General features: G+C 35.1%; 1 protein-coding gene across 1 annotated transcript; it reads right to left on the reverse strand.

Annotated features, from left to right (window-relative positions):
* Nucleotides 1–6,603: 6,603 nt before the first annotated feature.
* LOC142627334 (small COPII coat GTPase SAR1A-like) lies at nt 6,604–12,245 on the reverse strand. The gene is made up of 4 exons (XM_075801175.1): nt 11,984–12,245; nt 11,763–11,870; nt 7,875–8,000; nt 6,604–7,143 (listed from the first exon to the last, which is right to left on the reverse strand). The coding sequence occupies exons 1-4, from the start codon at nt 12,134–12,136 to the stop codon at nt 6,817–6,819; spliced, it is 714 nt and encodes a 237-aa protein (XP_075657290.1). The 5' UTR covers nt 12,137–12,245; the 3' UTR covers nt 6,604–6,816.
* Nucleotides 12,246–13,676: the final 1,431 nt, after the last annotated feature.

Genomic DNA, 13,676 nt, shown 5'->3' on the forward strand with positions numbered 1-13,676 from the left:
TTTTTAGAATCAGTGACTCCTATGCTTGTGGAAAGAGTCAAAAGTTTCGAGAAAATAAAAAATAAAATCCAACAAAAGTTTATAAATCAATGCATAATAATAATAATAATAATAATAATAATAATAATGGGTGCAACATAGAGTTGGATGAGCTGCCATGTAACAAGTGATCCAGATGACACGTGGCCAAGAGATATATCAACAATTTCCATTTATCAATTTTAAAACATCCATAAAATTAAATTAAAAGCATAATTGTCTCCTCAATCTCCTTCCTTAAAATCCGTCATTTATTATCAGTTTTATGCCCTTAAATTAAATCAAATTAATAAATGCACAATAGGGCATCATGAAAAGTGCCAAAGTTAATTGTGTCCGTTGTATTGTTGACAATAAAACACAATCTTTCTCTTTGAAATTCATAATTTTTGCTCTCTATTTGAAGCCATGGAAGGAATTTTGACTATTTTCAATCTATTTATCTTGCTCATGGTTTGTAAATGATGATGCCGAAAAAATCGCCAATAAGCTGCGAGCACTCTCCAAACCGAAACAATACCTGCAAAAAGAAAATAGAAGACCTAACAGAGAGCACCAAATAGAAGACCTAACATAGAGCACCGGTGTGGTACTGGCCAAAAACCCTTCGAATGTCAAGTTAGAGTTTTTTTTAACAACCCTAGAGTGCCAAAGTTAAGATAATTGTACGTATCTTGAGTTATGAGGGTTTTGACGTATTTATAGTGGTGTAGGGTTGACATTCATACCTTGATCACCAAGTTCTTTCCTTCTACGATTAGAACTTTTTCCCTTTTTATACCTCCTAGAATTCTTTTCCTTATAAAAAATTCTTCAATCAAGGTCAACGTGTAATGCAAGAATTCTTCATGCATTTGTTGACATGGATAACAATTAAGGTCATGTCAGCCCTAATCATATAGCACGATCCCTCAATTAAGGTTTCTTGGAGACGATCGGCGAAAACCGACACATGCATTTTACTCGTCCGTCCACTATGGATCCGTCCTCCTGGGTCATATAGACCGTCATGCTATTGTCATCATGTCAACCAAACGTGGCGGACCCGTCATGATCAGCTTTATTCCCTATTAGTAAATATCAAATACTATTTGTTCAGGACTTGCTAATTTCCGTTCTCGTATGAAGTTTTGGTTTGTGTTAATTGGTTTTGGTTCAACGAGGAGCTATGAAATTATTTTCAAGTATCTAATTGTATATATTTGACTTTTTTACTCTTTAGTTGAAATCTTATATTATTTTACACTGTTTATTTTTTTTACATGGTCATAAAGAACAATCCTTTTTCACAATCTTTACATTTTGTTCTTTATTTATTTTTCCTGGTCTCTTAATTGAATTTTATGATAATTAATACTGTTTTTGAGTGCCGATGTTTTTTTAATGGGAATTCTGAGTGCTAATGTTGTTGCTTCATGTAAGCTTATTTTGACGAATCTGTTTTTTTTTTTTTTTTTTGAGGAATTTTTTGAGGTATTTAATTGTATATGTATGACTCTTTAGTTGAAACAAAAATGGGCTACATATAATTATGTATATTTAGCACAAAATTGATTCCTCAATTCCCTCTTTTATATTTTACCATATACAAATATATCCAAAAATGGGCAATAATATACCTCTATATACTTGGCTTCCTTTGAGATTTGAAAAATGCCACAAACTTTTTACTAATTGCTGATGTGGTGGGTGATTTTTGGTAATTAAAAAGGTGATGAGAACCCGTAAAAATTTGCCGATCCCACCTCTCTCAATGTTAACGTTTCCTATCAATCTCTCTCTCTCTCTCTCTCTCTCTCTCTCTCTCAAAAAAAAAAAAAAAAAAAAACCCTTCGTTTCTCATCTTAAATAAAACCGTTACCATAAACCTGATCTCTACAGTTGTCTACACCTTTTCATTTTCTCATAATGATTTTTATATAGGATTAGAAAGATGAATGTGATGAACTTCAGAGAGCGCTTGAGGAGAAATTGAAGTCAAGCTTGGTATGTTCTCTCTTGCTAACTACTTTTTTGTTTGGATCGTGAATTTTCTAATATGTATTGGTTTCGTTCGATTTGATTATAATGGTCGGCACTTGGCTATATGATGTTTGCAAAATGACTTTGCTATTAGAATTTTATACATTAATTATCCTTAATATATTGTTTAGTTGGTGCTAAATTAGTGAGTCAATTGAAAATTTGTAACAACAAATGAAGCAAAGAGATTTGAAACTGAAAGTCTTTGTGAGTATACTAAATTCAAATTTAGTTATGCAGATGATTGTACCTTTGTACGTTAATTTCTTTTTCATCAAAACTTTGCTTGATTAGGAAAACTTTGGTTTAATGGGTACAGACTATAGAGGTGCTGAGACTTTCCAGTTCCATGACAAAATGTTTTCCATTGTGTTTTATCTTCTCTTGTCACAAGTTGTTTACGAGGGCAGAGTGGTCGGTTTGAAAATTAAAATTTTAAATAGTTAAATGTGAAAACATATAACTTAACACCTACATAATAATGTAATTGCTCTTAACTTCCTGGGAAAAAAAATTCCTCTTTACGTTCTCCGCTCTGAAGGTTGATGCTCTCAACTTTATAGGCTGTAGTAGTTGGTTTCCTTCATTTTCTTGGGGAAGATGTTTCGTTCATTGCAATAAGCCAGTAACTAGTTCACTGTTAAGGCTTGTAGGATTTGGGAAACAGTTTTCTTGTTAGTTATGGATGATCTTGCTCTTAAGTGGAATAAACTCTCTTTCTCATAAAGAAGGGAAGAGTTTATTACTTTCAAAGGATAAGCAAATTCATGAGTCTGTTTTAGTGGCAAAATTTCTTACAAAGAGGAATGTTATCATTGATGCAGTAGCAATTAGGCCTTTATAGTGTACGACTCAGCGTTTTAATATCAGGGAAGCTGGTGATAATTATCTTTAATATTGCCCATCCACAAAAACATCTACAGTGGATAGAGATGCAACCGGTTTCGCCTGAAAATATTATCTTTACGAGAGACAAAGAAGATGCAATGTGGCATCAGAGATCTCACTTAAATTGGTTTCAAGCTAGTGATAGAAATATAGGCTATTTCCACTCAAAAGCATCTAACCTTTTTTAGAAAAATTGCATTGAGGGGCTGTTGGATGAAGATGATAATTGGCAGGATGATGATAAAGCCATGGAGGTATTGTTCTTAATTATTATTCTGATCTTTTCAAGTCCTCTTGCCCTTCAGATTTTGTTGAATTATTAAAGGCCATTGTTCCAAAGGTTTCTCAAGATATGATAATCAGACTCACTGCTGAATTTCAAGACATGGAGGTTCATAGGGCTCTTAAGCAGATGTATTCTCTTAAAACTCCAAGTCCGGATGGTATGCCGCCCTTATTTTTCTAGCACTTTTGGCCCACTATAGGAAATGTTGTTACTAAGACTGTTTTGGATTTTCTTAATCTTGGTATTATCCCACCAATGTTTAATGAAACCCATATTGTTTTAGTGCCAAAAAAAAAAAAAAATGTATTACTGCTTATCTCCCTATTAGTCTATGTAATGTGATTTACAAATTGGTCTCAAAAGTTCTTGCTAATAAACTTAAAAAAGTTTTACACAAATTTATTAGTGATACCTAAAGTTCTTTTATGCATGGTAGGTTAATTACTGATAATGTTTTGGTAGCTTTTGAAACTGTGCATCACATTAATTCTAACAAAGGGGGAAATATTGGAGAGATGACTTTGAAACTAGATATAAGTAAAGCGTATGATATAGTGAAATGGATTTGTTTGGATAAAATCATGGTAAAATTGGGTTTCAATTCTTGGTGGAGGGGTTTGATGATGCAATGTATTTCCTCTGTTTCTTATTCTGTACGTATTAACGATGAACCTAGAGGTAATATCATTCTCTTTAGAGGTTTACAACAAAATGACCATTTGTCTCCTTATCTTTTTTTTTAATTTGTGCGGAGGATCTCTCTGCTTTGATTAAAAAATATGTACAAGAGAATAAGATGGAGGAGGTGGCTGATTGACGTGATGCTATGCTCCTATTCTTTCTCACTTTTTCTTTTTTTTTTGCAAATGATAGTCTTATTTTTTTTAAGGCTAGCTTGAAGGAGTGTGATTCTTTGCAATGGGTTTTAAAAGTTTAGGAAGATACTTATGGCCAACAATTGAATAGGGCTAAAACTTCCATGTTTTTCTCAAGTGTTACTCATCAGGATATTCAAGAGGAGATTAAGACAAGGTTTGGAGCTCAGATTATTAGACAACATGAAAAGCACCTTGGTCTTCCTTTTCTAGTTGGGAGGAATAAAAGAAATATTTTTAATGCTGTGAAGGAAAAATTTGTTGGGAGAGATAAACACCTTAAGGAGCTTTCTTGAATAATTAATATAACATATAGAGACACACTTTAACTCAAAATGCCTAAACTCATTGGGTCTGTGCTCAATTATGATATATCAACCAATCATTCTTCTTATCATTATTCAATTTAAAACTTCACTCACACGTGTAAAACCCAACAATCTTCCCCTCACGTGTAAGTCTCTACCACTATGTGGGCCCCCTTCCTAATGGGTTTTTTTGGTTCACTAGTGCATCATCCATGGGCCTCCACGTGTCAACCCGCACGTCTTTTATCCTCCATGGGAACCTTACACTTCACTGTTGTCTAGCACCATTAGCAATAATACTCCTTTTTTAGGCATTTTTCCAAGATCGTTTGCCGTCCCCGCTCCAACTGTGAAAAGGACCCGCCCTACTCCATTTGCGAAAGGGCTTCAAGTACACACCTTGGGGAGCTTCTTTGAATAATTAATATAACATATAGAGACACACTTTAACCCAAAAAGCCTAAGCCTAATGGGTATGTGCTTAATTATGTGTTATATTAACTACTCATTCTTCTCATCATTATTCAATGTGGGACTTCACTCACACATGTAAAACCCAACAAAATCGCTACAAAGTTATCTGGATGGAAGGAGAAGTTGCTTTCTAAAGTTGGGAAAGAGATTTTGATTAAGGTGGTTCCACAAGCGATTCTAACATATACCATGAGTTGTTTTAAGATTCCTGATTCCCTTTGTGATGATTTGGCTAATATGATTAGAAATTTTTTGTGGGAGAAAAAAAAAAAAAGGAGGAAAGAAAGATGGCATGGTTAAGTTAGGAGAAGATGTGTGTGCCTAAATCGTGTGGAGGGTTGGGATTCAAACTTCTAAAACCTTTTAATCTTGATCTTTTGGCAAAACAAGGCCGGGGACTTCAATTGGCCAATAATTCTCTTGTTTATAGAGTTTTTTTAGGCACGTTATTTTAAAAATTGTGATTTTGCTCAATCCTCTTTGGGAAATAAGCCTTCATACGTTTGGAGAAGCATTTTTGCAGCTCAAGAAATTGTTAAAAAATGGATGAGACGGAGTGTTGGTAATGGACAGAAGGTCCGGATTTGGGAGGATAAGTGGGTTCCAATCTCTTCATATAAGCTTGTCTCACCTAGAGTTCTTTCTCCATAGGTCTCTATGGTCAGTGATCTGATTGATGTTGAAGATAAAGGCTGGAATTTGGATTTGCTCTAGAGACTTCAAATGGTTTATTTTTGGTTAGGAGTGCCTATAAAGTTGCTATGGATTTGGATAGGACTATTGGAGGTGCTTCAAGTTCGGAAGGTGATGGTATGCGGCTGTTTTGGAGAAAGCTTTGGAAGATCCAAGTTCCTCACAAGATCCGCCATTTTATTGGGAGGGCTGTTCGTGATATTCTCTCAACAGAAGCTAATCTGGTTCACATGCATGTTCTCTTAAGAGGGTGCTTGTGAGGAATGTGGTGACAATTTGGAATCAGTGCTTCATCTTTTTTTGGAGTGCCCTAAGGCTCGTGAGACATGGACTTTATTCAGAAATTTTCATGAGCTAGCTACCGTGCAGTTTAGGTCTTTTATGGATTTCCTACAGTTTATTCTGATGGAAGTTAAGTGGTCATGTGAAGATAACGCAGTGGCAATCACAATTGTATGGGCGCTTTGGTCGAATAAGAATGAAGTTCGTCATGGGGGTTTGAGGAAGAATGGGAAGCTGTTGATTCTATGGTGTTCTCGTTACTTGGAGGAGTATTGGGCGGCTGTGGAAGTTCTGGTGAAGCCCTCTCAGAATCTGGTTTCTTAATAGGTGCCATCGTCTTTTCCTTTTTATAAGGTTAATGTGGATGGGGCTGTTTTTTCGAATAAAAAGAAGTTGGACTTGGGGTTGTTATCCGAGACCATGTGGAAACTTTATTACAGGTCTTAGCAAGAAATTTCGGTATACTTTGGGAGCTATTGAAGTTGAAGAGAAGGCCTTTGAATCTGGTTTGGTGTTTGCTAAAGATATGGTGGGTACTCTCTTACTATCGTTCGAGCTCTTCATGAAAATTCACATGCTCCTTCTTCAATTGCTTCTTTGATTTACAGGGTGCAAGCTACTTGCTATGAATTTCGTAATGTTTTATTTTCTCATGTTTGTAGGAATGGCAATATGCATGTTCGCCTATTAATTAAACATGCTTTAGGCATCTTTGATATTTTAGTGAACAGGCTCTTCTCCATGATGTATTTTTTGCTTTGATTTATGAATGAAGTTTGTGTGTTTTCTATTTAAAAAAATAATAATAATAATGTAGAGGAGAGTTCCTTGTATGGATCTCATGTGGTATATGTTACAGCAGGCAATCAAAATTCAAGAATAATATATCAAGAATTTAACTGACAGTGCACCCAGAATCTCTACTTGAAACAGTCTTCACTTCTAATGCCTACTTCTTGACGTACTGAGATAGCCACTCGATAGCATTTAGATACTGATTTATGTTGTGAGGTTCAACCATAAAAACTTCAAGGGGACGGGCATTGTCTGACAGCTTTACCCTACCCTTCCCTGTGGTCTTGTCTGACAGGCCCAAGAGGGAACACAATTCATTTTCTGATGCAGACGAAGGTTCTTCAGTCATGCAAAATATAAGCAACGGAACAATTGCAAATTCTTCATCAGAGAGTAGAGCATGTAGCTCTCCTCTTGCCTCCAAAAATTGCTCCAAGTTCCTCCTGGTATCAGCATTCACAATGTACACTACTGCATCCCTCTACAAAACAAAGATTTAAATGCATTATTACTACAAGGCACTTTTCACTTTTCACTTTGCTAGCCAATAACGAGAACAATTCAAAACACTTTTCACTTTGCTAGCCAATCAGGTAGTGATTCCAAATTCATCCAGAATCTCAAGAGATATACAAGGACTTTTTTTTTTTTCTTGGTTTTTCCACATTTCCCAAGTTGTATTTAAAACAATTAACAAGTATAATCAACATGTAAGATGTTGATGATTTACTAGTAAAATTATGAAATTCTATTTTTTTTTAATGCAAGAGATCTGCATTGTGATATTTGAACTAGATAAGTTCGGTAGAATGAAAGAGAGAACGAGCTCATCACAACTCACTAAAAATATAACAAAGGCTAACTTTTCCATTCTAAACCAAAATATTCTATATAACAAAATTTATGGCATATCCAGTCACAACTCAAAGTTTATCATGGTTCAAATTGGGGTGAATCTGTATTCAGCTTACTATCAAAAACTAGGCACAATCATGTAAAAGTCATGTTCCCTATCAGTCAACATTGAATCAAAAAAATTGACTCTACGTTAATTTATATATATATATATAAAAAGGCCTAAGACGTAAAGGACTCCATTAACTAAAACAGAGAGTGCATTAGATTCATAAAACAGCCTGGTCTAATTATATTGCACAAATCATTAACTAAATATTCTCATCCATGATAATTGATAATTGAGAAGAAACCTACCTTGGCACAGTAGTCTTTCCAAACTCTACAAGCTGTCCGAAGTTCTCCAAAATCAGATACGCTGAACTTGATTCTCCCAATACTAGACACCTGTGAATATGATGGTGTCTCATTACCAACTATTCTCTACAAACAAAGAATATCAAGTCAGTGGTAGTCAAATTAAATAAAACGCCCAAGTCACCATTTGTTCACTGTGAATCAAATATAATAAATTAATAAAAGAAGCTTTACTAGTATCAAGTTTCAGTTTAAAAAATCTCACATTCACTAATAATAATAATAACTGTTTTGTGCTAGATAGGTGTACTGCTCAGCCTTTTTTTCCCTCTTTACCTTTTGAATTATAGACCCAAGAAATCAAACTCACTTGGTTTCTCTTTGGCATCAAGTTTTTACCTTTTACAACCCTATTTGCTTCTCTTTTTACTAATGTCACACTCTGCTTAACCTAAAACCTCTAACATTATGTTTGGTTCAAGGGAAGTGGGGGAAAAGGAAAGGGAATCTGTTGTATAGTTGAGATGAATTAAAGTAGAGGAAAGTAAAAGGGACGGATTTTTTATTTCCCTCCCTGGGCCACCAATTTCTTTCCTCCCAATTTGGGAGAAAATGGAGAGAGAAGAAGGGCTTTTATATGTGGGATCAATCAATGAGCTATTTCCTTTCTCTTTCTTATTGTAAACCAAATACTTGGGAAGATAACTTCTCTACTTTCTCTTCCATATTCTCTCCCCAATCCCCCCCCCCCCTGCCTCCTCCCTTTCTTTTCCCGGTTAATTATACTTTACCCCCCTAAATTATATCCCGTTTACACTTATCCCTTAAATTATGAGAAAGCATGCTTTACCTTTCTAAACTATTACCTGCGTAACACTTGCCTCCCTAAATTGTGAGAGTGCACACTTACCTCTCAAAACTATTACTCATGTAACATTTTGCACCCCATCCCATGGGTACTAGTTTAGAGAAATAAGTATGCATTCTCATAGTTTAGGAGGAAAGTGTAAAAAAGGTCATAGTTTAGGGGGTAAAGTATGCATTCTCATATTGTAGGGGTAAGTGTAGAAGGGGATATGATTTAGGGGGATAAAGTGCGTATTCTCACAATTTAGTGGGGTAAGTGTAAAAAGGGGTCATACTTTAGGGGGGTAAAGCATAATTTTTACTTCTTTTCCCTCCCCTTGTTTTGCCAAACACTGTTAAATTCTGAACCCTCTAGATTTCCAACTAGGTGTTATGTGCTACTATAGTTGCATTTATATTGTTAAGATAGACTACACGTGAGATGTTCATCTAGTCAGCAATCAACAAATAATATGTGGGATTTGTCAGTGATGTAATCCGAAATATATGGGGTTTGTTAGAGGCACTTAGAGATGAGGGCTAGCTAAAGTATTTATATAAGGGTCATGTTAACGGATGCACTTAGGGCAATTGTTAATGAACCCTAATAGGAAAAATTTTATACCACTTTTATGGGAAATAGAAAAAGTGTTTACAACATTTATTGTTTTATTACTCTCCCAATAGAATGTCTCTAAAAATAGCTCCTAAACCAATGCCGTCATTGGTTAATATCTCCCTGTCAACATTTCCCTGTATATAAATACCTGATCACATAGTGTATAACTTAGATTGGAATATACTATCTCAATCTGCACTTACTCTTGTTGTTGCTGGGCAAACTACAGCTAAAGGTGTATGGGAGACTTTGGAGAGGAGGTATACGTCTATGTCTAGATCTAACATACTGGGTCTGAAGAGAGAGTTGAATAGCATCAGGTAGAACAAGGATACTATTGCAGTTTACTTGGCAAAGATCAAATATTGCAGAGACAAATTACAGGCAGTAGGAGTTCATGTTGAAGATGAAGAGCTTCTCCACATCATTCTTGATGGACTGCCTCAAGAGTACTATTCTTTCAGTTCTACTGTACGAACCAAGGATGATCCTATAGGCTATGAACAGATTCATGTTCTTCTCACTTATGAAGAAAAATCACTTAAACATGCTTCTGAACTCATCAAGATCCAGTCCATATGGCTATGATTGGAACTGGACCCTAGGCCTAATTTCAACAGTTCATCTACTCCAACCTTTAATGGTCAATCTCAGGCAATCAAGGCAGAGGAAGATCTAGCAATAATCGAGGTAGAGGAGGATGTAGACCCTATAGAGGTGGATATCAGAATCAGGATTCTATCAAGGTGGTTTTCAAGGCAATCCATGCATGCAACACCTCAGAATTTTCAAGGCAATTATTCATCAACACCAAACTATCAGAAGCCACAATGTCAGATATGCTATAAGATGGGACACACTGCCTTTGATTGTTATATAATTGGATGCTTTCCAAGGCAAACAACCACCAGCCAAACTTGCTGCAATGGCTTCTTCTTCAAATACAGGAAATTTCACATATGATCTACCTAATCTTCAACAACCTACTAAGTATTGAGGAGGTGTTCTTGTTTTAGTTGGAAATGGCAAGACCCTTCCAGTCACTCACATTCATCTTAGGCACATCTTAAGGGTTCCAGGCATGAAGTCCAATTTACTCTCAGTTCATAAATATGTTGCAAAGATAATCATTGCAACTTTTATTTTGATGAGTCCTTGTTCTCTAGACAGGACCTTCATTCAGGGAAAATGCTCTATTAGGGCCATAGTAAAGACGGTCTATACCCAATTTACTTCAATCCATTCAAGTTCAATCAACAACTTCATTCTCCACACTCCAAAAGCTGCAATTTTTCATCCAAATTCAGTCTAGTTGGTGTTCGAGTATCAATTTCTCCTGCTGTCTTCTTGATAAACAGGTTGCCCACTCCTTCCCTACCCTTCCCTTCTCCCTGGGAAATTTTATTTGGTCAAAAACCTGATTATTCTCAGTTTAAAACTTTTGGGTGCTCTTGTTTTCCTTTATTAAGACCTTATAATCAACATAGGTTGCAGTTCAGATCTGCAGAATGTGTTTTCCTTGGCTATACAACTCATTCCAAAGGTTATTTGTGCCTTGACCTTTCATCTAATAAACTTGACACATCTAGACATGTTTTTTATCAAAGTTTTTTTCCATATCATACTTCTATTTCTTCTACACCTATACAGTCATCTACACCTACACAGTCAGCTACACCTATACAACCAGCTTTGCACTCCATTCCTGAGGCATCACTATAACATGCATCATCCTTACCTGACACTTTCTCGACTACACCTGCTACTTCTCTTCTTCCTATTTACCGGGAAAAACTTATCACAAAGTGGGTGGGCCCCGTGGTGGGACCCACGTGTGGGGCTACCTAAGAATTGGCCCCTATTACCAATATTTATCCTGTGAAAATCCGAAGATTTGGGACCTTTTCTCTCTATTCCACCTCTACTCTGGTGTGACAATCAATCAACAATTGCCTTAGCTTCAAACCCAGTGTTGTTTCTAGCTCAGCCAGCTTGCTGACGTTGCAATCTCTTACGAGTCTTCGATTGAAGGGGATGTTAAGATAGTCTACACATTTGATGTTCATCTAGGCAGCAGTCAACACAGCTATAACAGTGTTCTATAATCTATAATATGTGGGATTTGTTAGTGATGTAATCCGAAATATATGGGGTTTGTCAGAACTCAGAAGAGAGTTAGAGATGAGGGTTGTTTGCTAATGTACATATATAAATACCTGATCACATAGTGTATGACTTAGATTGGTATATACAAGATTTCAGTTTTCTCATTCTCTCTCTCTCTCTCTCTCTCTCTCTCTCTCTCTCTCTCTCTCTCTCTAATTCCCTTCATATACAACCATATCCTATTCCAAAATCCATAATCTACTAAATATAAGTCCTCTGCACACACACAAAAATAGGGGGGGTGGGGGGGAATATACCTCATTGTCATCTGAGAGATTCAGAATCGCTGTCCGTTTGTAGATTCCATCCCTGACTAGGAACAACAGACTTGCCGTCTTTGGAATTTTGGAATAAAATTTGCACAACTTCAAAAAAAAAAAAAAAACCATACAAATTAACAAAAAGATTTAAAAATTAGCAAAATGCTTCAGAAACTAGAGAGAGAGAGAGAGAGAGAGAGAGAGAGAGTTTAAGGCACCTCAATTTTCAAGAAATGGGAGGATAATAGACCCAGGAAGTACAATAAAAAAAAAGGCCAGGCTTCAATGAAGAAATTAAGGTACCAACTGAGCAATTTAAATGAAATAAATTGCAGAGGTTGAGCCCAGTTTTGCAAATCCACCATCTTCATGCTTTTCTTTTCTGGTTTTTGTGTTTCTCTGAGAGAGAGACAGAGAGAGAGAGAGAGAGTTTATAATGGGGGGGAAGAGAAGAGTGAACCAGTGGAGATCATTTCCTTCACACGGTCACACAGGGACCTTTCACACGTATGGTGCTTAGGCGAATATTTTTTACTTATACTTTTGATTCAACAATTCCCCTAACATGCTGGCCGCCATACCGTTAATCACACTTTTTAGGGTGAATTGCAAAGTTCTGTAAAAGATGACAAAAAGATTTTGAAAAGACAATGCTCCGTTTATTACCGTTTATTAAACAACAGTTTTCAGTATTTAAACAATATAACACGTATTTCTAAAAAATACAAACTCTGTTACTAGAAATATCTTACCAAACAGGCCCTTTAAGTTTAAGTGTTGAAAACTTTTGGTGAAAACAACAATCTATAGAAACACAAGAATTTTGGAAAAAGAGTTATCTTGAAGAAAATGATTTCCATGGGACTTCTTTTTAAAGAAAAGGGGTTTGGATCCAAAGATCCCATAGTTTTTATTGAAATGACAAAAGTTTAGAGGAAAGAAGGCTTGATTGAAAACATTTTTGTGAAAACACTAATCTTAAACAAAAGGAATTTAACAAAAGAATTGATTTAAAGAAAAAGTTTCCATGGGTTTTTATTTTAAGGAAAGGGGTTTAGAGCCAAAAACCCTATGGTTTTTATTGAGATGATAAAAGTTTTATGAAAACCAAATAATGTTTTTGAAATTCTTTTTGTAAAAGCAATAACTTTGAACAGTAGGAATTTAAGAAAAGAATTGATTTAAAGAAAAAAAAATCCATGGGTTTTACTTTTAAAGAAAAAGGCTTGGATCCCAAAAGTCATATGGTTTTTGTTATTCTTGAAGAAAATATGGTGTAGAAAAAGATCATTTTTATCAAAAACTTTGTCTATTCAAAATGGGTTTTCAAAAAGAAAGCTTTTTTTTACGTAGTAAAAGAAAATCATTTTGAAAATAATAGAAAAGAAATGAAAATGGTTTTTTTTTTATTAATCTAAGAAAACTTTTTGAAAGCCTTTTAGGGTTTTAAAGAGAAGACCTTTGGGGAAAAAAAATTAGAAAAGAGTAGTCATTGAAACCATTTTTTTTTTTACTTGAGAAGAACATTTTTAGAGGTTTGTTTATTTGAAGCTTTTTATTTTATAGCAATATTAAACATGAGAAAGGATAGAAGAGAACAAGAGTGATTAAATGTAAAGGAATCTAAAGATAAGACACAAAAATAAATTCTTGAAATTTAAGGGAATTTAAAGACAAGACATTAAAATAAAGTACTTAGAATTTAAAGGAATGTAAAGACAAGATAATAATGTAAAGAGATTGGAATTTAAAGGAATTTAAAGACAGGGCAATATAATAAAGTACTTGGAATTTAAAGGAATTTAAATACAAGACAATATAATAAAGTGCCTAGAATTGAAAGACAAGACAATAAATTAAAGTGCTTGGAATTTATAGGAATTCAAAGACAAGACAATAAAATAAAGTGCT

The sequence above is a fragment of the Castanea sativa genome, chromosome 3, assembly GCF_040712315.1.
Source record: "Castanea sativa cultivar Marrone di Chiusa Pesio chromosome 3, ASM4071231v1".
Classification (NCBI taxonomy): Eukaryota; Viridiplantae; Streptophyta; class Magnoliopsida; order Fagales; family Fagaceae; genus Castanea; species Castanea sativa.

Excerpts from the sequence above, each read along its gene's own strand:
- LOC142627334 (XM_075801175.1), bottom strand. The coding sequence starts at position 12,136 with ATGAAGATGGTGGATTTGCAAAACTGGGCTCAACCTCTGCAATTTATT. Across the intron at positions 11,871-11,983 it reads CCCATTTCTTGAAAATTGAG|TTGTGCAAATTTTATTCCAA; the intron begins GTGCCTTAAACT and ends TTTTTTTTGAAG. Across the intron at positions 7,144-7,874 it reads GGAAAGACTACTGTGCCAAG|AGGGATGCAGTAGTGTACAT; the intron begins GTAGGTTTCTTC and ends TTTGTTTTGTAG.